This window comes from Artibeus jamaicensis, unplaced genomic scaffold (genome assembly GCF_021234435.1).
Source record: "Artibeus jamaicensis isolate MK-2021 breed Jamaican fruit bat unplaced genomic scaffold, CSHL_Jam_final contig_3214, whole genome shotgun sequence".
Lineage (NCBI taxonomy): Eukaryota > Metazoa > Chordata > Mammalia > Chiroptera > Phyllostomidae > Artibeus > Artibeus jamaicensis.
This window is the reverse complement of record NW_026521760.1, coordinates 1015901-1043169: the sequence shown is the minus strand read 5'-3', so window position 1 is coordinate 1043169 and position 27269 is coordinate 1015901. Positions and strand designations below refer to the sequence as shown.

The window sequence follows — 27269 nt, the reverse complement described above, 5'->3', positions numbered from 1 at the left end:
TACATTTTCCTTTATTTCGTTTATCACAGCCTTCATCTTTTTCTCTAATTTTTTACCATATTCAACTGGTTTGGTGAGCATTCTGATTATCAGTGCTTCGAACTGTGTATCTGATAGGTTGGCTATCGCTTTGTCACTTAAGTTGTATTTTTTTTCCGGAGCTTTTATCTGTTCTTTCATTTGGGCCATTTTTTGTTTGTTTGTTTCTGAGCACCTGTTAGGTGGTAAGGGGCGGAGCCCCAGGTGTCGGTTCACTAGGGCAGGGCAACCCGCCTCGCTGTGTTGTGACGCTGTATGTGGTGGAGGGGTCCAAGAGGGAACAGTGCTGCTTGCTCGGCTCTCTGCCAGTTTGCAGTCACTTCCCCAGCTACCCACAAGCAAATTGGGCCCTTCTGGTGCTGATTCCTGGGGTGGGTGGGTTTGTGTACATTCTAGGACCCTGTGGGTCTCTCTAACTAATTTTCCCCTGAGGCTGGGAATTTCTCCCGCTGCTTCCTCAACCCCTACAGGTGTTTTCAATCAGAGACTTTGAGGCTTTATTTCCCCATGCCGGAACCCTGGGTTGCAGAGTCTGTCTCGCTCCCCAGTTTCTCCAGCTGGTTTATCTGCATGAGAATATGGGACTGCCCATTCCGCCAGCCGCCACCTCGCAGGGTCCGCCAGCCACTGTGCTTGCCTGCCCCGGTCTTCCAGCCACCACCTTGCTGTGAGTCCTCTCCTCCTCCACTCCCTGTCTCTGCCCGTCCTACGGGTCTGGATGAGTGTTTCTTCAATTCCTTCATTGTCAGACTTCCATACAGTTCAATTTTCTGACATTTCTAGTTGTCTTTTTTGCTTTTAAATTTGTTGTTTTCCTTCTTTGGGTTGTGCGAGGAGGTACAGTATGTCTACCTACACCTCCATCTTGGCCAGAAGTCCCCTCAGTCAGCTTTTAATAGTACTAAATATATTAAGATAATGAATTAAAAGCAGGCGACAAGGAAGAATCAGGCAAGGAGAAAGATACAAAATTATGACTTACGATAAGAGTTAAAGCCCTGGCTGGTGTAGCTCAATGGATTGAGTGCCAGCTGTAATTCCCAGTCATGGCACATTCCTGGGTTGAGGGCCAGGTCTCCAGTATGGGGTGCGTGAGAGGCGACCACACATTGGTATTTCTCTCCCTCTCTTTTTCCTTCTCTTCCCCTCTCTCTAAAAATGAATTTAAAAAAAAGAGTTACAAATGCAAGAACAGTTGTGTGGGCCATACATTTTTCTATAGGATTACTAAAGAAAACTATAAAGTATAAAAACTGGGAAAAATAGAATTTCCATGTTCTCCTAGAATTCCTAGAACAGACTGTAGAAGACTTTACTCTAGGGAAAGCAAATGCATTTTCAAAGCAGTAAGTAAAATGTACGTGCATTCATTATCCCTAGCAATAGTATAGGCTAACAATGTGAGCTGATTTTAAAAGGGTCATCGGTTTCCTATTAGATTAAACTAAGGCATGTGGAGAAAATATTAATTTCAAGGTTAGTCCTATGACACCATACTGTACTTTCATGTAAATGTTCACAACAGAATAATATCTTAGTCAATAGTACTGTGATTTGTTATAAAGCTTTTTATTATTTTCCAAACTTTCATGTTCTTGCATATCTAAAAAAATTTCCAAATAATTTTTTCATGTCTTTCTTAGCTAGGTAGGTCATGGCTGCACACTTACCCCAGTGAGGATGATCAGTGTGAGTGAGCAGTTCATTCACTCTATACTGCTCATCTTCTCTTACAGTGAGGACGTGATGTTCCCCTTCATGGCCAGTCCAGTCTAAGCTATAGCTACTTATTTCTATTCTGCTTTTGTTTCTATTATGCTTTTACTAAATGTAATCCTGTTTTAGATTTGTATGCTTTTTTCCTTCCCTGAGTGTGTTAAGCTACTTTTGACTTCTTTATATTGTACTTTATGTGGGTTTTTTCTTTTTTCCTTTGCCAAATTAAGGAAGTTTTCTTTTAGTATTTCTTCAAATAAGTTTTCAATTTCTTGCTTTTCCTCTTCTTCTCTGACATCCCTATGATTCCTATGTTGGCATGTTTGGAGATGTCCCAGAATCATCTTATTAACTCCTTGTATTTTTGAATTTTTATCTCTTCATTCTGTACTATTGACTGTTTATTTCTTCCTTATGCTCCAAATCTTTCACTTGAACCCAAGCTTCCCTCTCTTTACTGTTGGTTCCCTGTGGGTTTTTCTTTATTTCATATAGTGTTGCCTTCATTTCTTCCCTTGTGTGTTTGCCTTACTTAGTGAGATTTCTAAGCATCCTTATCACCAGTGTTTTGAACTTGCATCTGATAGATTGGCTGTATCTGTTTCACTTAGTTCTTTTTCTGGAGTTTTGACCAGTTGTTTCATTTGGGCCAAATTTCTTTGTCTTCTGTATTTGGCAGCCTCCCTGTGTTTGTTTCTGTGTATTAGGTAGAGCTGCTTTGACCCCCTGTCTTGGTGTACCTGTTATGTTGTAAGGGGCAGAGCCTTAGGTATTTGCCGGGGTGGGGCCACATGCTTCACCTATTTATGGTGCTATATGTGAGGAGGGTTTAGACAGGGAACAAGGCTGCTTGCTTGGCTCTCACCCCATTGCCATTTACCTCCCCCACTTCCCATGGGCAACTGGTGTCCTTTTAGCTGCTGAAGGTGTGGGTGGGTTGTATATGTTTGAGGACTGTGCAGGCCCTTTAAACAGACTCTCCTGAGAGACCAGCAGTTTCTTCCACTGCCCCAACCCCGACCTGTTTTTATAGCCAGAAGTTATGAAGCTCTGTTTCCTGGCACTGGAACTGTGGATTGTGTGGCCTGGCCTGGGGCTCCCCAGTTGTCCCTCCTGGTTTTTATCTGCCACATGTGCATGTGGGACTTCCTGTTCTGCTGGCCACGGCCACTGCTGCCTTGCCACCATCACAATACATCCTCTCCACCTCAGCTCCCCATTTCTACCCTTCCTACCTATCTGGATGAATATTTCTTATTTAAATCCTTGGTTGTGGGATTTCCATACAGTTCGATTTTCTGGCAGTTCTGGTTGTTTTTAATTTTGAGATTAGTTGTGATCTTCCTTATGGTTGTATAAGGAGGAGAAGCATGTCTACTAGACCTCCATTCTTGCAGAAGTCTAAAATGTTTTCTTCTTCCTTCACCTGGTTGATATGAATTTATCTTATCTCAGCAGCAATGTGACTTCTGTGGGAAAGCCTTTTATCAACACCAAAGACTAGTTCACTTGTTGTTACTATATTTTCTAATAGCATATTTTTGCTTTTCCTGCACAAAGTTTTCATAGTTGTAACTTTAAGTATACTTGTATGATTATTTAAACTATATATGTGTATATGTATCTGTATATTCTCTTCTAAATTCCTTAAAAATAGCCACTGGTTTTTGCTTACTATTGTGTCTCTATGGCCTACCACATATAAATTGGCCAACAAATATTAGTTGAGTGAATGAGTGAAGAAAGGGAAAAATGTGTTCAAAGTAGTATTGTGTTAGATATTACCATATTCAGTGGGACATTTAGCTCTTTTCAAACATTTGTTCTGAGTGGTGAAGCTCAGTCATGGAAAGCATGGTCTTATTGAGGAAGTAGCTTCTAGGGTCCTGAAGAGAGAACATCTGGGGAGAAGGATGAAAATAAGCGCTTCGGTCTCCCAGCTGCTTGCTGACAGCTGCTCCACAGGAGTGAGGAAAAGAGCTTCGAGAGCTTGTACTCTGATGAGGTGCCAAGCTCGGACATGGAGCCAACAGGCAGGGGAAAAGCTATGAGAGCTTTTTAACACAAACCTCTTAAGTGGCTGTTCCTGAATGTGGGTGAACAAGCAGCTGGATTTTAAAAAAAATGTTTTCAGAGTGAAAGTCACAAGCCTATGGAGCAGTTATTAAAAGACGTGAAAATATCAGTGAACTAGGTACTTGATGTACCTAGATATCTTAAGGTTCATATGTATTTATATTTTCTTTTTCCATTATGGTTTAAATGTATTATGTAAATAAGAATATAACAATGGAACCAGCAGGGAGATAGTAGAAGACAAGTATAGGTTTTCGCATTAGACAGACATGTTTTGTCGACTTACGTAGTTTTATGATCTTGGAAAGTGAGTTAACCTAGTTAACCTAAGTGAGCTCTGGTTCTCCAGTACTATATGAAACTATTTATATTTTGGTGAGGAAGTTGAGACATACATTCAATACAATCTTGTTGATTTTCTTGAAAACAGCATGCAATATAGCTGGCTATTTCTTCCATCTTGAAACACCTGATTTCCTTCACTTCTGAGATTCTTTCATGGTGCATTCATAAGGAGTACGTGAACTACTGTGCCTATATGGCACTTATCCCATAGGTTCTTACTAAACAGTCAATTGATACTGTTGTGTTAGTTGTAGATTTCAGAAAATTACAGATTTTATCAACTATCTAAACATGTTTTAAAGGACCCACTACAAGTGTAATAAAGTGTAAAGAATATTGAGCTGGTTTCTCATTTGGTCTCTGCACTTACCAGGGTTATGGTGCCAGGGGAGAACTTTCTTGATCTCCCTGTAACAGGGTATTAATTACCTGGTAAACAGGGACAATAATAGTTAAAGGCTCTGGAAAGATAACATTTGCTCCTCAAAAGAGGTGGCTGAGTCATTCAGTAGTGTCCAGGGTCTCAGGTGCTAGATTAATACTTCAGAGTCTTAAACAGATGAAATGTAATATTTTAAAAGGTAAAATTAGATTTTCTGATATGGGATATGCTAACTTGTATAACATTAAAGTAAGGAGCTAAGCTCTGACTTTTAGGTATTATTGTCTTTGGATGGTTTGGGGAAAATGGGGTCATGATAAGTTGAATGTATACCCTCTAAGTTGTACACCAAGGAATGTAGATAAAACCAACTCAGAAAAAATGAGACTTTTTAAGAGTGTCAATCTACCTTATTGAACAAAGTTATTTGAAATCAAGTCAAGTCCTCTGTATAGACATTCAGATGAACCCTGTCTAATTTCTGTTTATTGGGTCATCTTTAATTATAAAGCTCAGAGAGACTTGGTTAAACCATCATAGAGATTAAACTATATGTAAAAATTTCCAGTGCTATAACCACATATAATGTATACAGTCTTGGTTAAACTGATGAAGAAAGTATATATTTTGTGTTCCCCCCACCTTAGCTTTTTTCTCAGGTACTAAAATTGTTTTCTTAAAGAAAAAAGACAAAATAGCTTTAAAGATTTGTCTTTACTTATTTTCCTAGAAAGATTTTGAAGAATCAGTTTTGGAAAGCCAAGATTGATACAGTTTAGTAATAGAGGGGCTTCACCTCTACCTTCATTTTCCCACTTTAGGGCTTTTACTCTTAGTTTCTCTTTAGTCATGCCCTTGCCTTTGTTCTCTGAATCATGTAACTTATGGTCTCTGGTATAAATTTGGTCCAGTAATCCTTGACAGGAACCATCTGGTCGAAATCAGTCCCTAGGTACCTTGAATAATGTGTCTCTAATTTAGGAATAAGCCTTGAGACCACAAACTTGATTTTGGGTCAAAAACATGGTGTCCTCAATCAGAAGATGAAATAAAGCCAAACATCTTCAATGCTGGAAAATAAAACTTACCCATCAAATAACAACCAGGTTGAATGAATAGAAGCCTGGAGTAGTGGAATTAGCATGGGTCCTAAATTTGGAGAGACATGGGTTCAAAATTCAGCAGCCACATTTATTAGCTAAATGAACTTGGACCAGTTCCTCAATAATCTTGAAATAGGGATTAAGTGAGAGAAATACTAAGAGTTTCCATTCCTGTCTTATCTTGGATATCCCCAAGAAGCACACTCTGAGACAAGGATTTAAGGATTAGAAGACAAGTAATTTATCTTCTAAGAGGAGAAAACACCGGAAGGGGAATGAGCAAGTGGGACAAAGGAAGAGAGCAAAGAAAGATCAGTGTAATCAGTCCAACTACCAATGAGTAACCAGAACTTAAACCTTCTGGGGAAACTCTTGGTGTTATCACACCAAAGGAGCAAGAATGCTGAGATATTAATACAGCAGTTTTCATAAGTATTGATTGAGAGCTGCACTGGGGTGTTAACTCTCTGGTACTTCCTGAAAGGAAGAGAAATACAAGCTCTTACATTCAGAAGTCAGGCCAATGTCAACTAAGTGGTAGTAATGGCAAGAGAATGTGGGATAATTGACAGCATCTGCTTTGGTCTCCTCCTCACACCATGGAAACCCACCCATTCCCCTATTAAGTTCTCTCAGCCCTATCATTGATCCTTGTAGGGGAGGGTTGGCCAAAGTTTTGTTTGTTTGTTTGTTTGTTTGTTTTTAATGTATTATGTTAGAGTTAGTGGGGCAAGCTAGGGTATCCCCTCCTGCAATTATTTCAGACTTTACAAGTGATATTCATTATTACATTCCTCTACCTCTTATTTCAACTTTCCCTCACCATCTGCTGATTTGTGTTGTTGCCAAATGGAGTCACTGACACCTTCGTCCCCAGAGGATTGAACCCCTGGCTATCATTCATCTATCAGAATGTGGTTACTTCAGTCACCTATTTATGGTGATTACCAGTTATGAAAGCAAAAGGGGCAATCCCTTGAATTACAGACATACTCCTTCCTATCAACCTCATGATAGCTGCTAATGGTATATATTTAGGGTTAATGTAGCTTCTTATGATAATTAGGGTTAATCACTCTAGCCAGTATAGTAACTCCTTTCCTTGCCCAATAGACTGCTGTCATGGAAAGTGTAAAATGACCAGACAGCAACTATAAATTTAGTTTAGTTGAATCCTTAATTGTCCCCTGGTAGAGGACCACCACAGAAACCAGGATCTCCACTCCCATAATACATATGGGAGCTTACAAAGATGGAAAACACAAATTCCCCAAATGATTTATCAGAACATTGGTGAAAGTGGCCCCCTCTTCTTTCACCTGTTCCCTCCCAGATCCATGTAGTTTATCTGTTTGGGGACACGTTATCATATAGTGGCTGATGGTTCAGAGAAAATATCAAATCTTGAAGGATAGTGCCCTAATACCACAGGAAACCATCCCCAAGTTGTGCATTTCAGAATCCATTCCCCAATGTTCTACTAGTCTGTCATATATGTATATATATAGTCTGTCTGGAAAAAAGTTGAACCATTATTAATATAACGAGAACAGTTTGTGCGGCATCAATGTAACCTGGCAGCCAAGGACAGTGGACTGGAATGAGCATGTGTGAACAATGATGACTTCACTGTACAAGACAGTGGGGGTGGTAGACACTGTTGAGTGAGCATGTGTACTGTGTGGCTGTCACATTCAAAATGACTGAGCGAGTAGAGAAACAAGTCAGCATCAAATGTTGTGTTAAGCTTGAACATTCCTCCGTGGAAACTATTTGAATGATTCAGAAGGCTACAGCTATAGGCAACTACTGATTGGCAGCTTCATAGCAACAATGTTCCTAGTCATGCATCATATCTCATGAAGAGATTTTTGGTGAAATATCAAGTCACGCAGGTGACTCAGACCCACTATAGCCAAGATTTGGCATCCTGTGACTTCTGGCTTTTCCCAAAACTAAAATCACCTTTGAAAGGGAAGAGATTTCAGACCATTGATGACATTCAGAAAAATATGATGGGGCAGCTGATGGTGACTGGGAGAACTATGTGAGTTACCAGGGTGCCTACTTTGAAAGGGACTGAGACGTCATTGTCCTGTGTACAGTGTTTCTTGTATCTTGTATCTTCTTCAATAAATGTCTCTATTTTCCATATTACATGGCTGGATACCTTCTGGACAGACCTCATATAGTATAGACAAAAACAATGACATGAAGAAGAATAGGGTAATTCAAATCAAGAAAGCATATCACCCATCAGTTAACCAAACTTTTCAAAAATTTTTAAGAGCCTCACCTTGAAATATAGTCTTGGTCACAATTCTAGTTTGTTCCATGTCATAAAAAAAAAAGGCACATAAAATTGAGTTATGCTTTGTACATTAAAAGGGTATCACTCACACTCCTTTATTACCTTGGATTTCAATTCTGAATTGGTTTTTAAATAGAGGTAGCTTGTCCATTGAACCTCATATTGTATCTTTCCAGCTGTTTTTTTATACCAGGTCACATATGTTTAACAATAGATAGGAATACAACCCAGTGGCCCTTAGTAATTACACCAGTGAGTGTTAATCGTGGTCATTCAATAATAAGCTATTAAAGGACATTATAATTACCCAAATCCACAATCTTAGTCTTACTAGTACCTCTCTAGCCTCTGAGCAAACCAACCCTAAGCACATTATCAACCTAGACTGTGCTTAAAATAAACATCGAATGCACCATAAAGAAATGGAAACAGCCCAGACCAGGGTGGCTCAATTGGTTGGGCATCATCCTGCAAAGTGAAGGATGGCTGGTGTGGGTTTGGTCCCCAGTTGGGGCACATGCAAGAGGCAACTCATCGATGTTTCTTACATTGATGTTTCTCTCCCTCTCCTCCTCTCTTTAAAAATAAATAAATGTAAATTTTTTTAAGAACTGGAAACATATAATAAATGTTTTACTTCAGTAATCTGCCTTCATTGTGACATTTTTCTCTACAGCAAAAATTATATCCATTATCTATATTGTAGTATTTGTACTACAAAAACAAACTATTCTCAGAGAAAGGAAACAGTACAATGTTAGAGAAAGCAGCACAGCACTGCAGTGTCTAACTTGCCTTTAACTTAGCAGTGAACTTTGAGTGAGTCATCTGACACCTCACCTGTAGCAAATTAGCTGATTTTAATCTGCTGAAGGATGATAAGCAAAATTGTGATACAATTTTTCATTCATTAAATTAAAGCACAATAATCGACTTAAATGAGTTTTATAACAAAACAGTTATCTGTGGAAACCCAAGAATTTTTAATAGACAATAATAGTATATAAGACATTCAATGATTAAAAAAAAAGACATGTAACCTTTAACTAATGGGCCATTAGCCATTCTGGGTTACAAAATCCCTTTCCATCTTAAACCAATAATCTAAAATATTTTTCAATGCTGAACAATGTGAAATTACACAATTACTCAATGAATCACTTGATTAAACCTCATTAACTTATGGATAGAAATTATGTGATATGTGTTCTGAAAAACTTATAGTAGGCTATGTAGACGGCACACCTTCCAAACACTAACTGTTGGACCCTATGGATTGACATACATTACTTGACGTACAGTGGGTCCTGCTGAATTAGTCAAGGCCAAGTGGACTGACTTCAGAACCACATGCTGAGAAGCAGCTGGTGATTTGCACTCTCTCACCCCACCCCCCATTCCATCCCAATCTGTGGAGCTATGTTCCTTTCTGTCACTTCGTTGCTGGGTCCCCTCACCTCTGCTGTCAGTTCTGGTGCTCACCATCCATTACTACTGCTGATCTTTGCCACTCTCCATCTAGCCACATCCAAATGCTATTCAACACTTCTTTTCTGTTTCTTGGTTAGTTTTACCTCTTCTGTTTCCTGCTCTTCTCAGGTACCAGACAAAAGGAGATCTACTACACAGGCACAGTCAGCCAATCCATACTCCTTCTTATTAAAAAGGAAAAATATCAAAGCATGTCATGATGATCTTTGGCTTTTCTGAACTGTTTTCAGCACAATCAGATACTCGAAGTTTTATTCATTGTTACAAAGGATGCTAGGGTTTCTTTTATTCCTGAGTTTGGAGTTATTGCAGATACTAGGTCTAGACACTGAAGTTTTTACAAGTATAGTATTTTTAGGGTTAAAAAAGCTGCCTTCTTTAAACCTCAAAAGATTTATCAAAAAGAAAATCTCCAACAATTTATATTAAAATCAAATCTTAAAACAAATTGATAGTACTTCAATGAAGATATACATATGAGACTTGTCCATAAAGTATCCAGCCATGTAATATGAAAAATAAAGACATTTATTGAAGAAGATACAAGATATAAGACACATTGTACATAGAACAATGATGCTTCAACCCCTTCAAAGTAGGCACCTTGGAACCTCACACAGTTCTCCCAGGGTCTCTTTCACTGTTCAAAGCACTCTACAAAATTCATTTTTGGAATTATCATCAGCTGCCCCATCATATTTTCCTGACTCTCATCAACAGTCTGAAATCTCTTTCCTTTCAAAGGTGATTTTAGTTCTGGGAAAAGCCAGAAGTCACAGGGCACCAAATCTGGGCTGTAGGGAGGCTGAGTCACCTGGGTGATTTGATGTTTAGCAAAAAAACTGCATGAGATGTGATACGTGTACGGGTGTGTTGTTATGTTGAAGCTGTCAATTATCATTTGCTTATAGCTGCAGGCTTTTTTGTCGTATTCCATCTCTCAACCAACAAAAATCATTGAGGTAGTATTTCTCATTAATTTTTTATCCTAGAGAGGCATACTCATGATGGACAACACCTTCCCAGTCAGAAAACACAGTCAACATGGTCTTGACATTGCTGTGACTTTGCCACATCTTCTTTGAGGGCGGAGAACCAGTCAACTTCCTTTGGGATGACTGGACTTTCGTTTTGGCAGATTTTTTGCTCTACTCGCTCAGTCATTTTGAATGTGACAGCCACATAGTACACATGCTCACTCAATGTTGTCTACTGCCCCCACTGACTAGTACAGTGAAGTCGTCATTGTTCATGCATGCATATTCCAGTCCACTCTTCTTGGCTGCCAGGTTACATTCATGTCATGCAGACCTCTCTTGTTGTATTAACAATGGCTGGACATTTTCTGGAGAGACGTCATAGAATCTCAGTGAATCTGCGGTCGTGTGCTCTGAGCAGTAGGGCTGTTCATCTTGCAGTGGGAACTCAGGCTAGTGGGCGCTAATAGAACTAAGATTTCTTTTAGCTTTCTATTTTGGTATAAATACATATTTTTAAGTTACAGAAATTATAAGTGAAGTGCTTGATAAATAATAATAATATTAAAGTATACATACCTGTATACAGCTAAAATTTTTCATGATGTTTCCATGCAGAATAACAAAATCTTACATTATTCTCACAAACCAATAAATCTCATTATTATCAATAAATCTCATTACTTACCACCTGGATTTAAAAAATTATTTAGGCCAATTCATGCCCCAGAAATGTAATATTTATCAGAGTATAAACCTTATATAATCTAGCCATAAATTCATCCTGTCTCCCAACACAAGGTTTATATGTTCCAGTAGACTTACACATTTTTGTTCTCTTCTTTGTATTATAGTAGAATTCAACATGTACACATTTGATACACATATAAATATATATAAAATTTCCCTTTCTGTCATTTTTGTGAGGCTAATCTCACTTTCACAGCTTCACCAGCTCCAAGGATGAGGGAACATATGCTTCTCCATATGCACAGCACAGACTCCTCAGCGCGTGCGTTTCTCGGAGCTTGGTGATTGAGGAATCTTTGTAATATTTCAGTTTTCCTTGTAGTGAGTCATTGTACTGTACATTTCAAAATCTACAATAAGTTGAAAGGTCCCAGAATTGAGGTACATCTCAACAAACAGCTTCCCATCTGGCAAATGCAAGGTTTTATTTATAACCAAGTATTCACATACAGTGGTATAAAATTACACTCAAATTATTTTGTTTTATCACATGTCTAAATGGCTGAGCAAAAACACTAACCCCCTCCAATATATTCTCCACACTGCAGTCAGATCAAGAAACTCATCTGCCTTAAACTCTTAAAAGGGCCCCAAATTTCCACTCATGAGGCCCCCCTATGATGTAGCACCAACCTCCTTCTTCCAACTGTTTCTCAGAGAACTGCCTCCTTTTCTAAACTCCATCAAACTGAATGAACTGAATCTTTATTTAAAGATTTAATGAATCTTTCAGTTCATTAAATGTGTCCTTAAATCAGCACTTGACTCAAGTAAAATCTATAGGAAATGTTCAAAAGCTAAGTCAATTTTAATATACCACTTGCTACCAACTAGCTGCTTTTCCTTACTGAACCCCAAGCAAGCCTCCAGGAGTCAGCACTTGGGGTTTAGGGGAGGAGTAGGGACAGCCATTGTGAGGATCTACTTCGATATTTCAGTATGAAGGGCTCTCTTAGTGGATTCTTCCCTTCCTTGCATATTTGAAACTACTGTAAGAGGCAGACCAATTTGGGAAGACTTGCAGTAATTCACAACTCCTGACCTGGTGGACGTGGTTCCTCAGGGCAGGAGTTTCCTTCTAGCCGTGTTTATCAGACTCTCACGTGGGAAGACTGAGTTGGCCCAAAGTTCAGGTGCAGGCTGAAGTCTGTGTATCATAAGGTTGTGAGATGATCCAAATGCCAAGCCAAGCCAAGGAGTGGGTGTTTTGAAACTTCTTCATTTTATATCTTTGGATCATTTCACTTTTGCTTAAAACAGCCTTTTGGCAAAGCATCCTCTTTTTTTTTTTATTTTTTAAGAGTTCTCCTACTCATTTATGAGCCTCTGATCCAATCAGCTAACATTTATAGATCCCTTAAATGTGCTTAGTTCGCTGGTAGGACATTTGGAGGTATAAAACAAATTCTTGTGTCCTCACAAGGTTTGACTCTGATAGAGTGATAAACTTTTAGTTGATGAAATGCTAAAGTGCTAAAATGTGTATACTTGTCCTAAGTGCTTTAATCTAGAATCAGACCACTATGCAGAGAAATGTGTAATGGAGACTTAACAGAAGATTTTTGCTGCACATTGAAAGGTAGATAGGGTTAAGGTAAGTAAAGGATTATTGCAGGGGTGGCAGCCAAGGTGGACCTGAATGGGCACCGAGGCACAGAGGCAGGAAGATGCTGCTAGGTCCATCCTTACGACCTGTGCCCCAGGAAGCACTGCCTACCACAGTGGCTCTCAAAACGGAGCATACACCAGAATCTCCTGCCGGGGGCTTGTTCACGCACACATTTCTGGGGCCCATCTCCAGAATTTCCATGGGATGGGCCTGGGAATTTTCATTTTTACCATTTGACAGGTGATGCTGGTGCTGCTGGTCTTTGAAAACCACCGGTCTAGACAATGTTGATAACTGGATGGTCCACCACTCTGTAAATTTCGTCTGGAAATGATTCTGCAAATTGTTTCTCTCAGCAATGCCCTTTGGTCTGCTTTTTTCCCCACACTGAAGTTTGTAGTCCTCTCATTCACATGTTCACATTGCTCTGTAGCGCTGTTTTTTCCCCATGCCGCCACCCCAACTATTCATAGGGCTGCCACCAGACTGAGTCTGGTCATTTTTTGCCTTTTTGTTGTGGTCCTAAGCTGATTTTAGGTGTTGTGACCTTTAGCCAATCTAAATGTTAAGATTTTAGAAGAAAAACATGAATTATGTTATCAGTTTTCAGTTTCTACTTTACTCTCCTATCTCCTGCTGATTCATTAGGAAATGGAAGTGGTGATAAGGGGTCCTGACTTTGATTTTCTGTTCAACACTGATGATAATTTCCCAAATAGAAGTTTATTTGCCTTGGAAGTATTTTCTTTGATGAAATGATTACCCAAGTCAGTAGCAGCATGACTGTTAGAGTGGTTCTCATGATTGCATGTTGATTTAAGGCTTTACATATTAAATAATTAGATTATGGTTGACCCTTGACAGAAGCTTTGAATTCCTTTGGTTTTATCAGCAATCATAGTACATGACAAGTTACACTGTAACCAAAACCTATTAGAACTTCTTGCCATGAATAATGAAAGGAGTTAATAGCATACAGTAGGCACTCATATAAGTTGGTGAATGAACAAATAAATGCATGCCAAATAAATGCATAAATGATTTGTATTCGTTCCATGAAACTAAAACAGACATAGTTCTGTGAAATATAGGCATGGTTATTTTGTATCAGTTTTAAATTTGGCAAGCTACCAAATGTTAATTTGCTTTTAGCTAGTTGAGATTAAATGTAATTCCTTCCCTGAGCAACCCTAAAGTAAGCAAGCATGAAAGCATTTTCAGGGTAATCTTGGAGGAATTGACGTTTAAGGGAGTTAGCATTACATCTGTACTTTAAGGATATTAATTTCATAGATAAATTAACTTCATTACTCCACCTTTATCTTGCATTTTGAAAGGACTTCATCAGCTGGACAACTGACGACCGAGGGGCACTTGAAACTGCTGTTAGCTCAGCCAGGTTGTAACTGGAACCTGCTTCTGGAAACCCTGCTGCACCAGAATGGTTTTTTACTGAAAATCTTGCTGAGGAGCTCAAGTGAGTGTTGTAATTATGAGAATGTCCTCAAAAAACCCCATCATTGTTTGAGTTGAATGAAATTTCTTTTCCCACTTGAATGTTAGCAGAAGGATGTAAACCAATTGCACTGTATTTACAGTCAGTGGTTAGCAGCAGGCAAAATACCGAATTGCTCTATAAGCCTTTTGGAGAGATTTTTTTTCAGGGACTCTGATTAAGGGAAAGCAATATTTTTAGGTAATACCGTCTGTCATAATTATCAATATCTGGGACTTGAAATGCCTAAAAAACCATAGAAACACAGTTATACGTCCAAAACAGAGTCTCAATTAGACCTAAGAGAGAGCCAAACAGAGAAAGATTGCATTAGAACCGCACTAGAAATTTCAGTGGATCTTTAAGAGCACTTATATAACTTATAAACAAGCAAGTTGTGGCTTACAGCCATATCCATTGGGGCATGGAGACATAATCATGAGAAAATTATGAATGGAAATTGAGGAGTAACTGAAGACCACATTTCTCTTAATTAGATTTTTTTCTCTGTAAGTGTTATTCTAGAAAATGGTTAGTAATGCTATGCCGGTCTAATGCATCCCACTGCTCTCCTGCAACACTTGTGAAGAGTTTTCTAACTACTTTCACTCACCCCCACACGTTTCTCCTCCTATTCTGTACCACCCAGGAAGCCATATTAATTTCATCAATCACCAGTTTCAGTTTCCATTTGCCAAATCAAAATAGTTTTTCTCTAGTTCCCCATCACCTGCAGGACCAACCCCTGACCTTCAGTCATTCAGATATTTAGAGGTGTGCCCTAGTTTTCTAACTGTGTTTCCCATTATTTCCTTGCGTGCACGCGCACACACACACACACACACACACACACACATATTTCAGCCATTCTCCCCAAAGCCACAGGGCACATGCTCCTTGCACAACCTGGCTCACCCATTTTTCGATTTGAAAGACCCGTCGAAAAACAACTCTTTTTACCAGTCTGCAAGGACCAGCTAATGTTCCAGATCTTTAAAGTCTCCAGTTCACAATGATCTCTTCCTTGAATTTCACAGTATCCATTATCTTGGTTGCTTATTTGCTCTTAGCACATTCCACCTTATATTGTTATTATATTTGCATATGAATGAGGCAAATGTCACCAGGCCCTACCAGCTTGTTGGTATTGAAATGAGATTTATAGCTTTCCCCGCTCCAAACCACTGGTCATTTCAGGAAGTGTTTGGTTTCTCATATCTGTTCAGGACCGATTCCCCATGTTTTCCTCTCCCATCCACCCAAGAGCTTCCCAAGGTGCCTCACTCCTGAGCCCTCGTGAGAATATATACTCTCCCCTGGAGAAACAATTATGATGCTCTCAAATCCAGAAAATTTGTGGTGTCAAAGTTACCACGACTCCTCAAGTTTTACTGTGTTTCCTGCAGAAGTGTGGAAATTACACCTATCCTAAATCCTGAACTGACCTTATTCCCTTAGACCCCAAGCAGCACTGTTGGGCCTGACATCTCAAAAAGGTCACTCTAGAGCAATTTCTTTAGCTTCAGGCTGTAACTTCACCTCCTAAAGGGAAAACAGGTGCTGGGGAAACTGCTTCCTCAAGTAGCCAACATTTATTTTTGGCTTGTTTAGGTTTCAGGCTCTGTGCTAAGTACATTACATTTGTCATCTTCTTTGATTCTTATTATAACCGTATAAAGTATGTACTGTTTAAAACAACCACATGAGAGATTAAGATAATGTTATATGCTCAGAGACATGAGTAGCTGGTACACAAAAGGATGGATAGACCTGGATTTTGAACTGAAAGAGAGGGTTTTGTCCTCTGCCCTTTCTGGACAAATCCTTATACATATGAAATCCTGGAGTGGGTTTTAGGAGTATTTGGAAGAATTGTAATCTGTTCACTCTCGTGTTGAATCAACAAGGACACCCTGATGCATGTGTATTTAACTGGTCTTTCCAGCTAGGTAGTTGGGGCTGATCATAGATTTTTATATTCTTCCTCAAACTAGTGCAGTACTTTTCATAGAAAATGTCCAGTGATTGGCCAGTCAGTGATTAGTTTGGATATAAAATGTGAAACTGGGTGGCTATGTGACATGGATAGTATCTGACACAGCTGGAGCATTGCTCTAATATCAGTGTAATTGCTGAAACTCATGGGCATAATCCCAGAAGAAAAATTGTCTCCTGTGATAGTTATATAGAACAGCCTGGAAAATCAGGTGAGATCAAACATTTTTACTATACTGATATAGCCATTATTACAGGAAGGAGTATTGTAGTTTTGAATATTTAACCATGTTTTCTCACAAATAAGTCTCACATTTGCTTATCAAAAGTATTAGACCCACCTTCTGGCATGTATGAAAGACTTCAGCTACCAAACGCACCGTGTTATAGCACCTTCCATCTGGTGGTCAGGGGCACACAGGTGTATTTATCTGATCTGTTTAAATGCCCATCATTTTCTCAAGGTCTATTAGGTGTTTGATCAGGGTTACATAACCATTTTGGCATTGTCTTATATTGAGTTTATTAGCCACTTTAAAATCTGAAAGGATGAAGTGACAGAATTCACTAATCAATTGATTGACTGAATTATTGAACTCTAGAAAAAGTCTTGTCACTTTGAGTTAGAAACAATATACTGATCAACTCTTATTAACTAGACTGCGATAGAAATTCTTATGTAATAAAAATAAGTTTGTAATATTTTGCAGAGATTTTCATTTCGCTTGTTTAGAAGTCTCAGTATTTCAGAACATCATTTGGTAATTTAGAAGTTTAATGATATTTTTAAGAAAGCAAATTTTAGAGTAATATATGCTGAATTAGGTGTTTCAAGCAACCTAATTATCAGCTTTTTTATGTGAGGCTTTTTGTTTATAAATAGTATTTTTACAGTCTAATTGATGAAATTTAACTTGTGTTAAATTGGCTCATGAATAAGAATAAAGAGATTTCAAGTAGATATTTTATTATACATATTTTAAAACCAGGTTCTCTTCATAAATAAGCAGTTATTAAATTCTGTTAGGTACAGAATTTTTTTGATAGACAGCCACACAATATAAAGATTAAAACATATGAGGTTTATTTATAGTCAGAGTGATGACTGCAGCTTTTGGTTTGGCTCTATGAAAGTGATTTATCAGAATTTCTGTTTAGTCTAAAAGAATCAGCAGAACATATATAGAAAAACTATATTGTAATATGACACACAACTTCACTGAGGGTCAGAAAATAGCCAAATTAAATAAAGGAATTATAAAATTTTAAGGTATAATATGTGCTCCTCAGGCTGCAGTTTCTAGGAAGCGAAGTCATGTTTTTGCCGTGGATGATAATTCCACATATGAAAGTGAAAGAACGCTCATGCTGCTAAAACTTGATAAAAATAAACTGGCTTCACATGGTAGGTGGTTTATAACATCCTTTGGGTATAGATCAGTTAGTATGAGACAATTCATTTGGTGATGTTTGTTGATGTTATTTTTAAATTAGGCCATCTTAAATGTGAAGAAAAATAATTCCCAACTACAGATGTTTATAGAAGAATTTAAAATTTAAACACTATTTTGGATTACTGACTTCAAAAAACCAAAGCAATTGTTTTGGTAGTTATCTCAGTGAGGCCACACTGCCTCAGCAGTTTCTTACATGTGGCATCAAAGGAACAAATATTTGGCAATTTCTCAATTGTTAGCAGGTGGCCTTTTCCTGCTGGTGACATTTGAATGAAGTGTGACTAACATTCTTTTCTTTGCCTGTTGCCCCAAGAATGATTTCCAGTCAAACTTCTTGGCTTCTTGTAATTTGCTGTTGTAATATAATAACAACAAACCAGCAAATACGTAATATTTAACATGTTCCAGACATTGTTTCTAAGTGCTTTGAATGTATTCACTCACTGAATCCTCGTAACAACTCTGTAAAGTAGGTACAATGATTTCCATTTCACAGATTAGGAAACTGAGACACATAGAACTTAAATTCCTTATCTAAGTGTCAAGGCAAGATGTGAACCAGACCTCTGGCTTCCAGAGACTCCTTTTACCCGCCACACCACATCATACCCACTGTACCGCATCCAAGCAGAGCCACAGAATGTTTACCAAATTGTAAATTGCACAATTCACGGGATCTATTAGGAACCCTATGATGGATAATTTTGATAGTACATTTTGTATTTTCAACCTTGTATCAGAGTGTCAAAAGATGATCAAGTAACCACTTAGCAGAAAATTCTAGCTAAAAGGCTGCTATCCCTACCAAGCAGTGCTTCGCTTAAAATGAATGAATCAATTCAAATTCCCTTAATTTTATAGTTAATATATTTCCTGATCTTTTGAGTTATGAGAAGCATATTAATGGTAGAAGCTTGGTATTCTTGACTTTGAAGTACAAACACCACCTGGGGAGTCACTTAATGTGGAAGATTCAGATTCAATAGGTGGGGCCTGAAAACCTGCATTTCTTGGAAGTTCCCAGGTTTGCTGCTCCCTTTGCCATTGCTCACTGCCCCACCTTTTGAATAGCAAGGCCATCAAAGTATCTGTTGCTATAAAAGGCAAAAGAATTGAGAGTGGTGACTTGCTTACTTAAGAATATTTGTAAACCATTTTATCAGGAAATTCACAGCAGCATGAATAAGTAAGAAAGCATGATCTTATTCAAATACAGAGCTAATTATGTCACTCCCCTGACAAAAACCTTTTGAGGCTGCCCACTACTCATCCAGTTAGGACCCTAATCCCTGAGAAACACGCAGTGTGCCCTTCTCTCGCTGTAGCCAACTTGTCCAGCATACTGTGTCCTGCTGTCCTCCAGCTTAGCAAGCTCCAACTCATGCATATTGTGGTCTCGTTTGTGCAGCTCAGATTTGCACATTTGTAACAGCAACATCTCTGCTGAAATGTTTCCAGAAAAAAGGCAGCTGTTCCAACACCAATGACCTTTTGATTGTCCCATGTATGTACCAAGTTATTTCCATGGACAGAGCCCTTGAAATGTGTATTAGGGGCCTATAATCTTCTTCCTCTCCATTTCCTGGCAACTGCTAGTCATCTTTTAGCTTCAACATTACTTGCTCGGAAGTTATCTTTGATTGTTCCATAAGGTCCCATCATAATTCCTTCTGTTATACTTGTCACAATTGTAAGTGAAAGATTAATTCACATGATTGTGTATTTATTGTCTGTTTTAGCCTCTGCGAGCTCCAGGAGGCAGGGACAGCTCACCATATATCCCCTGTGCTTGGCCTTGTTCTTGATGCTTCAAGCTGGTACCAAGCACACAGGATGTGCTTAAAAAGGATCTGTTTAATGAATTAGTGGAGGCCTCTTAAATTTCTACAACAGTAATTCTGTTTCATTCATTAGCTTTATGAGTTCTCTGAACTTCAGTTGCCTCATTTCAAATGGGATACTAATATTGACTTTACACATTCATTTTGAGGTTTTAAAAGTAAACACAGTGTGATTGGCACTTAGGAGGCACTTAATTTATATTAAATTCTTTCCTTTTTTTGTAGTGGAAGCCAGGAAAATATTCCTGATGTATTTCTCTTCTGCCATTACTCTTCCTGGGCTCTCCGTGCAGTGGTCTCTCCCTCACTTCCTGGCAACTCTCCCACGTGGCTAAGCATAAATTTAAGAGCCCTCCCAGGAGGGCTTTCCCCTTTTATACCCTTTTGCCTGACATGGGAGCCCTCATAGGGAAATGAAGACCCAAAGAAACCTGAGTTATACCTGGGTATTTTTTATGCTAGATTTAATGAGGAATGGACAGTTGTGGAGAAATATGATAGGTCAAGGAGAATGAGCTCAGAGTAGTAAATTGGAGAAAACATAGCAACACTTATTTTTTTAGGATTCTTCTCAGTGTCCCTTTGACTTTAGAGATAAGAGTGCTCCTCTCCTGCTGGTATAGGGAGAGCACTCCCACTTGAGGGCTTTATGACCTAGTGCAGGAAAGAAGGGAGCTGAAGAAAGAGTAATTTTCCTACTTTTGCTGTTTTCTCAAACTCCTTTAGCTTAAAATATGAAATATGAGAAGGTGCCATATTTGGAATAGCATATCCTCAACCCCATCAACTGTATTGTGGCAGAACTTCATTTATGATCACTGAAATTTTAATTCCCATGGGTTTTGCATGTCTCAGAACATATTCTCTTTCTATTTTTTTCTGACCATTTAAAAACCATCCTCAGCCTGTGGACCATAAAAAAAAAAAAAGAGGTGGCAGGCTGATTTGTCTCCTAGGTTGTAGTTGCCAATCTCGTTCTAGAGTGTTGTGCAGCCCCTGAGCTTCTGGGCGGCTCTGTCCCCCTCTGTGGCGTGATCACTTGGAGAGGAGGCCTGCACCCAACCCTCACACGGCATGTTTAACTTCTCTTCCAAGGCCTGAGTAGATAGACATTCTGCTAGACAGACAGGCTTGGTACCTTCCTACAGGAGGAATTTCCCTCTGAAATAGCTTTGACTTGGTTCTCAAAACTTACTTCTTTCTCTTTAGGACTGCCAGCTGCAGAATTTGGACCAATTAGTCTACCACACTACCTATGTATAGTGGTCATCAGACATTGTCTAGAGTACAGTTGTCTTTCTTGACAAAAATTGTTCAGAGGGATATGGCCCACTTAAGAGTCAATGCAGAGAAAATTGTTTACTGTGTGAAATAGAAGCCAGGTTATACCTTCCTTAAATAAATTAGGTATATCTAAATTTGGAGAAGAAAAAACTGGAGAAAACAAGATAGCTATCTTTAAATATTTTGTCTTCATCTAAAAACATAATAGGCTGTCCAATTCAGCAAGTGGAGATACTGGGGAATAAGTTAGAAGGCCTTGCGTTTTGACTGTCTGTCAGTCAGAAAACCTGAATTCTCATTCCTAATGATAACTACGGAAGTTTTTACAACTCCTCACTTCTTTCCTTTATCCATGAGAGAAGCTGGCCTAGATTTTGGTAGTCCTTTCTGATAAGCATGATTGTACACACACACACACACACACACACACACACACACACACAGGGTCCAGCAGAGACAACGCCTGCTTGAGTGTGGTTGGCAGGGTAATAATATGGGTGTAAGAATTTATAGTTCTAATTTGAACATTTCACCTAAAATGTCACATGGTATGCCTGAGTGTGATATTGTTATGTTATAGAATTATGTGCTTATGCTTTTGTAATGAAAAAGGTGTTATTTGTGCTGGACCCTGTGTGTGTGTGTGTGTGTGTGTGTGTATGTATAGATATATATATATAATTTGTATGTTTTTGTTTTATTTTATTTTTAATGCAAAACACTTTGGTAACTTGAGCTGTCTAGCAGAGGGACTGGCTACCTTGAATGAGAGTGAATGTTCACCACTAAAAAATTTCAAAAAGAAGCTAGGCCACCACTTCACAGATGCTGGAGGACCTTTTATTTATTCACTCAACAAACATGTATTAATTTATTGAATAAATACTGACTTTCCTATAAGGTACCTGCCAGTCATAAAATCTCATTATGTTTCTTAACCAGATAGAACTTGGAAGAAATGTGTGGGTTCAGGAGGTGAAGTTTTTGAAAACCTGCTTTGACCATGCTTCGTTATTCTTGCCAGTGCCTACTGCTAACATAAAATTCCTCTTTGCCCCACAAATATTTCATTTCAACTAAAATTAAATCCAACTTTGGTGGCCTGATTAGCAATCACTTCTCCAGTTGACAATCTTAGGCAGTACAGCCCTTGCTTCCTCATCCTTAGAATGGCTCACCTAAGAGGCTTGCAGTTCATTGGAGTCCATATGCAAACGTTAGAGCTGTGATCCCTATATTCAATTTATGGTAGTCCTGCTAGATGCAATACTAGAAAAGGGTTTCATGCTCAAAAGTATTCTAGAAACACTACATATCGTATACTAAATTTCCTTCTTGGAGAGTCACAGGGTCATGGATCCCTTAATTAAAGCCTCTGATTAACCCTATGGAAAACAAAAACATTTAACATTGTTGAAGCCGGCATTTATGTTGTGACTCTGTATCAGAATTCTGACTCTGTATCAGAACATATATACTACTCATTAATATCCATGAAATGTATTTTGAATAGCTTACCTCATAAAAAGCGTGTGGGGGAACCCTGGTAGATACAGGCAGATACAGCCAAAACTGTTTCCAAGAGGTCTGCCTATGTACATTTATAAATATGCAAATAAGATAAAACAATTTTAAACATACATGATTCTCTGTATGCATGTGCAGATGATCACTTTTCAAGGAATTAGAATCAATTGCCCAGTTATAAACTTTTAAAACTTTTAAAAAAGCTAGTGAAGCAGCTTTTTTCTTGATGGTTAAGAGTGCTTTTCTACTTTATTGGGTCAGCCTCTTCATGACTCAGTTTCTTGATTTGTTAAAAAAAAAATGGCGATCAAATTCACCTCATAGAGTTTTGTGATGACCAAGATAAATGGGGAGTGTATGTGAAACACTTCAGTTAGTGCTTGCACCCTGTGGATACTCAGGAAAGACCTGTCTCCCGTCTTGCTATACTCATAGCCCTAAACTGAGATGTGGATGTTCAAAAGAGAAATCTGGTGTTCAGTGCTTATTTGGTTACTTAAGAAAACAGCATAGAATAAGTTGTTAGTGCTGCCTCTCAATTTGTATATAAGCATTTTAGAACATCAAGCAAAAACATAATTCCCAAGATAAAACTTGGGAAAGAGGAGCCCTAAAAATGACTTTTTTGTCTTCATGTGTTTAAGATCTATTACATGAAGGTGTTTTTTTTTTGAATTTCAAAATTAACCAAAATAAGAATAGTTTAAGGGGAAAAATTAATAATAAAATCACATTTAATTGAAAACATAAATAAATGGCAGGTCTTTCTATCTATTGTTAGCTTTTCATAAACAAACTGAAAGATTTTCCAAACCAATTTTTAAGACAGAGTTCCACTTTATTTGTATTAATTTCCATAGTGAACTAGGCTATGATATCCAAATTTAGTGCTTCCCTAAGGCGATTTTTCATGTGCTGCTCCACCCCCTTTTTCTTGGGTATTAATTTATTGGTCGAGTGTTTTATCTTTGGAGCTCTTGTGTTATGTGCATTCACGCACTTTCTCTCTCATATCTCTGTCCAAAGTGAGGCTCTCTGACTCCCCTCGGTGAGGGATGCTCTTTAGTGCCTGGTTAATTTGGGATCCCTAAGCTCATGGCACACTCTTCCCAATATTGCTGCCAAATCCTTTCAGTGACTCAGCAGGAGCTTGTCATTAGCAACATTCTTGTAGAAAGTAAAAATTAAGCAGTCTTGGAAAGCAGAGTGCTAGTGTACCATGCATGTGTAAATCTTTGGGAGCAATAAACAGAGTCTCCTGGTGGGTTGGGGGTGAAGGTCCTCAGCTGACACCACCCTTTCTTTGAAGCAACTAACAAGTTCATTTCTCAAAAGGAGTTTAAAATAATGACTGCAGTGAAAAGGGCCCTTTGTGTTATTGAAAATACAATCTGTTTCCAAATCTTACATTTGTTTACATAATGTATAAACCATTTGATAGATAAAGGAGAAGGCAGATGGAATTCAAAATAGCAGCTTTATTTTTGGTAAAACCTGGGTCAGAGAATACAGCTTTAAATATGTGGCTTGTCAACACTGCCCTCCAGAATAAGCTCATCTCTCCATCCTTCCAACGGCCCTAACTCCCCCCCCCCCCGCCCCCGCCCCCGCTCACCCACTAAACCCTCAGCAGAGCTGAAAACTACAGGACTCCCTTGCAGGGGCAGAGTCTTCCCTGGCAGACTTCACAGAGGGGGAAAGATGTCCAGAATTCAGCTCTTTGCAGTCAGGTGAGCCCCAAATGCAGAGCCACCCATGTCTAGCCTTCCCCAGAACCTTCACATCAAGCTCACCACTGAGATGGGTCCTTCCTCCCTCTTCAGAATGAGGAGTGGGAGAGACAGGAATGTGTTTCACATTAAAGGATGGAGAATAAGAGAGTCCAGGCCTTGGGCAGATGTTGATCTGATGGGAAAATACCTCTTGAGTATAAGAATTGATTGAGGGAGTTGAGGCTAAGTGGATGGGGACTGTTAGAACAATGGATACTTAGGGAGATCTAGAACTCACTGACTTTTATTCCTTTCACTACTGACAATCCCATAAAGACACTGGGGGATTTTTTTTTTTACTTAAATAACTAAATTTCTGGTCCAGAAGCAGAGGAAATGAAAAAGGAGAGCACTAAACTTCATGTGGAGGAGAAGGGAAAGGGCTGACTAAACTAGCAGGTTAAGGGCAGTCCCACGTGCACGTGTGGTATATAGAATTCGGGAGGGTTACCTTGGGAGCGAGCTATCCCTGCCCCAGGCCACACCACACAGCCCAGGGTTCCAGTGCCAGGAAGATAAATCCCCATAACTTCTGACTGCAAAAACCAGTGGGGTTGGAGCAGAGGGAGAAACTGCTGGATTTTCAGGAGACTCCACTTAAAGGCCCCACAAGGACTTAAAACATAGGCAGACCCACCCACTCTGGGATTCAGCACCAGAAGAAAAGCTCAAAGGGTGCCAGTTGCACAGGGTGAATGCCGGGCAAACATCCAGAAGCCAGGCAGCAGCATCGTCCCCTCTCCAAGCCCTCCTCCAACACAGAGCCACAAAGTGATGAAGCAAGATGCCCCGCCTTGGCGATTAACTAAGGCTCTGCCCACATAATTTACAGGTGCCTTTTCTATAATAGGCCACACTCGTAAGATGGAGAGTCAAAACAGCCCTACTTAATACACAGAAACAATCACAGGAAGGCTGTCAAATTGAAAAGACAAAGAAATATGGCCCAAATGAAAGGACAGAACAAAATTCCAGAAAAAGAACTAAATGAAATAGAGATAGCCAACTTATCAGATGCAGAGTTTAAAACACTGGTGATCAGGATGCTCAAAGAACTCACTGAGTATGGCAACAGCATAAAAAAGACTGAGGCAGAAATGAGGGTTACACTAAGTAAAATAAAGAAAAATCTACAGGGAACCAACAGTGGAGGGGCTAAAGCTGGGATTCAAATCGACGATTTGGAACATAAGGAAGAAATAAGCATTCAACCAGAACAGAATGAAGAAGCACGAATAAAAAAAATGAGGCTAATATAAGGAGCATCTGGGACATCTCCAAAAATACCAACATCCAAATCATAGGGTTTCCAGAAGAAAAAGAGAAAGAGCAAGAGATTGAAAACTTATTTGAAAAAATAATGAAAGAAAACTTCCCTAATTTGGTGAAAAAAATACACATACAAGTTAAGGAAGCACAGAGAGCCCCAAACAAGTTGGACCCAAAGAGGATGACACCAAGATACACCATAATTAAAATGTCAAAGGTTACAGATAAAGAGAGAATCTTAAAAACATTAAGAGAAAAGCAGAGTTATCTACAAAGTAGTTCCCATAAGACTGTCAGCTGATTTCTCAAAAGAAACCTTACTGGCAAGAATTATTTGAAGTGATGAAAAAGCAAGAACATAAAACCAAGATTTACTCTATCCAGCAAAGCTATCATTTAGAATGGAAGGGCAGATAAAGTGCTTCCCAGACAAGGGAAAACTAAACTAGTTCATCATCATCAAGCCATTTTTATATGAAATGTTAAAGGGACTTATTTAAGAAAAAGAAGATCAAAACTATGAACAATTAAAATGGCAACAAATTCACAAGTATCAACAACTGAATCTAAAGAAATGAACTAATCAAACAAGCAGAACAGGAACAGAATCATAGATTTGGAGATCATTTGGAGGGTTACCAGCTAGGCGGGGGAAGAAGAATAATGGAGGAAAATGTACAGGAATTAAGAACCATAATTAGTAGGTACAGATTGTTAGGGGAATGTTAAGAACAGTATAGGAAATGGAGAAGGCATAGAACTTATATGCATGACCCATGGGCATGAACTTAGTGGGAGATTGCTGGAGGGAATGGGGGGTACCAGGCCGAGGAGACAAAGAGGGAAAAATTGGGACAATTGTACCAGCATAATCAATAGAATATATTTAAAAAAAAGAAACAACCAATCCATGCAAAAGCAGGTGGAACAACAAGTTGATATTTCTCTCTCTCTCTCTCCCCCTTCTCTAAAATCATTAATTTCTTAAAAGAAAAAAAACCAAACAGGTTAAATTTATAAAGCTCTAGCTGAGTTTTCATGAAAGGAATAGGGGACATCATGATCAAACTGTATGTAAAAGCCTATCCCAATAGTGGGAGGAATTCAGAAGTTAAGGAAAGACAATGTTCATGGGTGAGAACCTGACAAAGGTGTTGATTTTCACGAAGTTTTCTAGAAGGGCAACTACTTCAGCCTATTTGGGTTTTTCAAATACCAAAAATTCCTAGCAAACAGGAACAGACTACTTTAGTTTATGACAAAGGAAAATGAGCAAAAATAAAAAATAATATCTCATTGAAGTGTCTTGACACATTTACATAACAATGCTGCCACTACTACTTATTACTATTTGTTATTATTTTTATTATAACTGTTCCTCATATCCATCCCCTTTTCTTCATCTGCACTGTCCTTGCATAATTCCTGGGGCCTTTGATTGTTCATGCTCTGTTGATTGCCTGGCTTCATCTCCCATCCCCCTCACACCAGCCACACTTCAGTCATGCCAGCCTACCAGCATAATGTCTTCCCCCTATTATACCAAGTTTTTTGTCTCCTGGAAAGCAGCTCCCTCACCTCAACCTTGTCATGCCAATATACTTCAACTCTTCCTAAAAGACTTTGCTGAGACATGATTTTCTCTGCGTGCACCCTTCCCCCATTTAAATCATCATCTTTCGTGTTTCCATAGTGCCTAATATTTAAGGCACTTAGACTTAAGGTGGCCAAATAATTTGTCAGCCAAGCTGGGGCACTTTTAAGAATGAAAGAGGATGCTATTAATATTGATAACTGCACCAGAGCAATAGACATAAACCAGGAATGCCC

At 38.8% G+C, this 27269-nt stretch overlaps 1 protein-coding gene across 2 annotated transcripts in view; it reads left to right on the top strand.

Moving 5' to 3' along the window:
- KIAA0825 (KIAA0825 ortholog) overlaps positions 1 to 27269 on the top strand; it is a 412101-nt gene that overhangs the window by 162748 nt on the left and 222084 nt on the right. For both annotated transcript variants that reach the window (XM_053663574.1, XM_053663575.1), the window contains one exon: positions 14137 to 14276. In XM_053663574.1, the coding sequence (XP_053519549.1) occupies positions 14137 to 14276 (140 nt within the window). The remainder of the gene's footprint in view (positions 1 to 14136; positions 14277 to 27269) is intronic.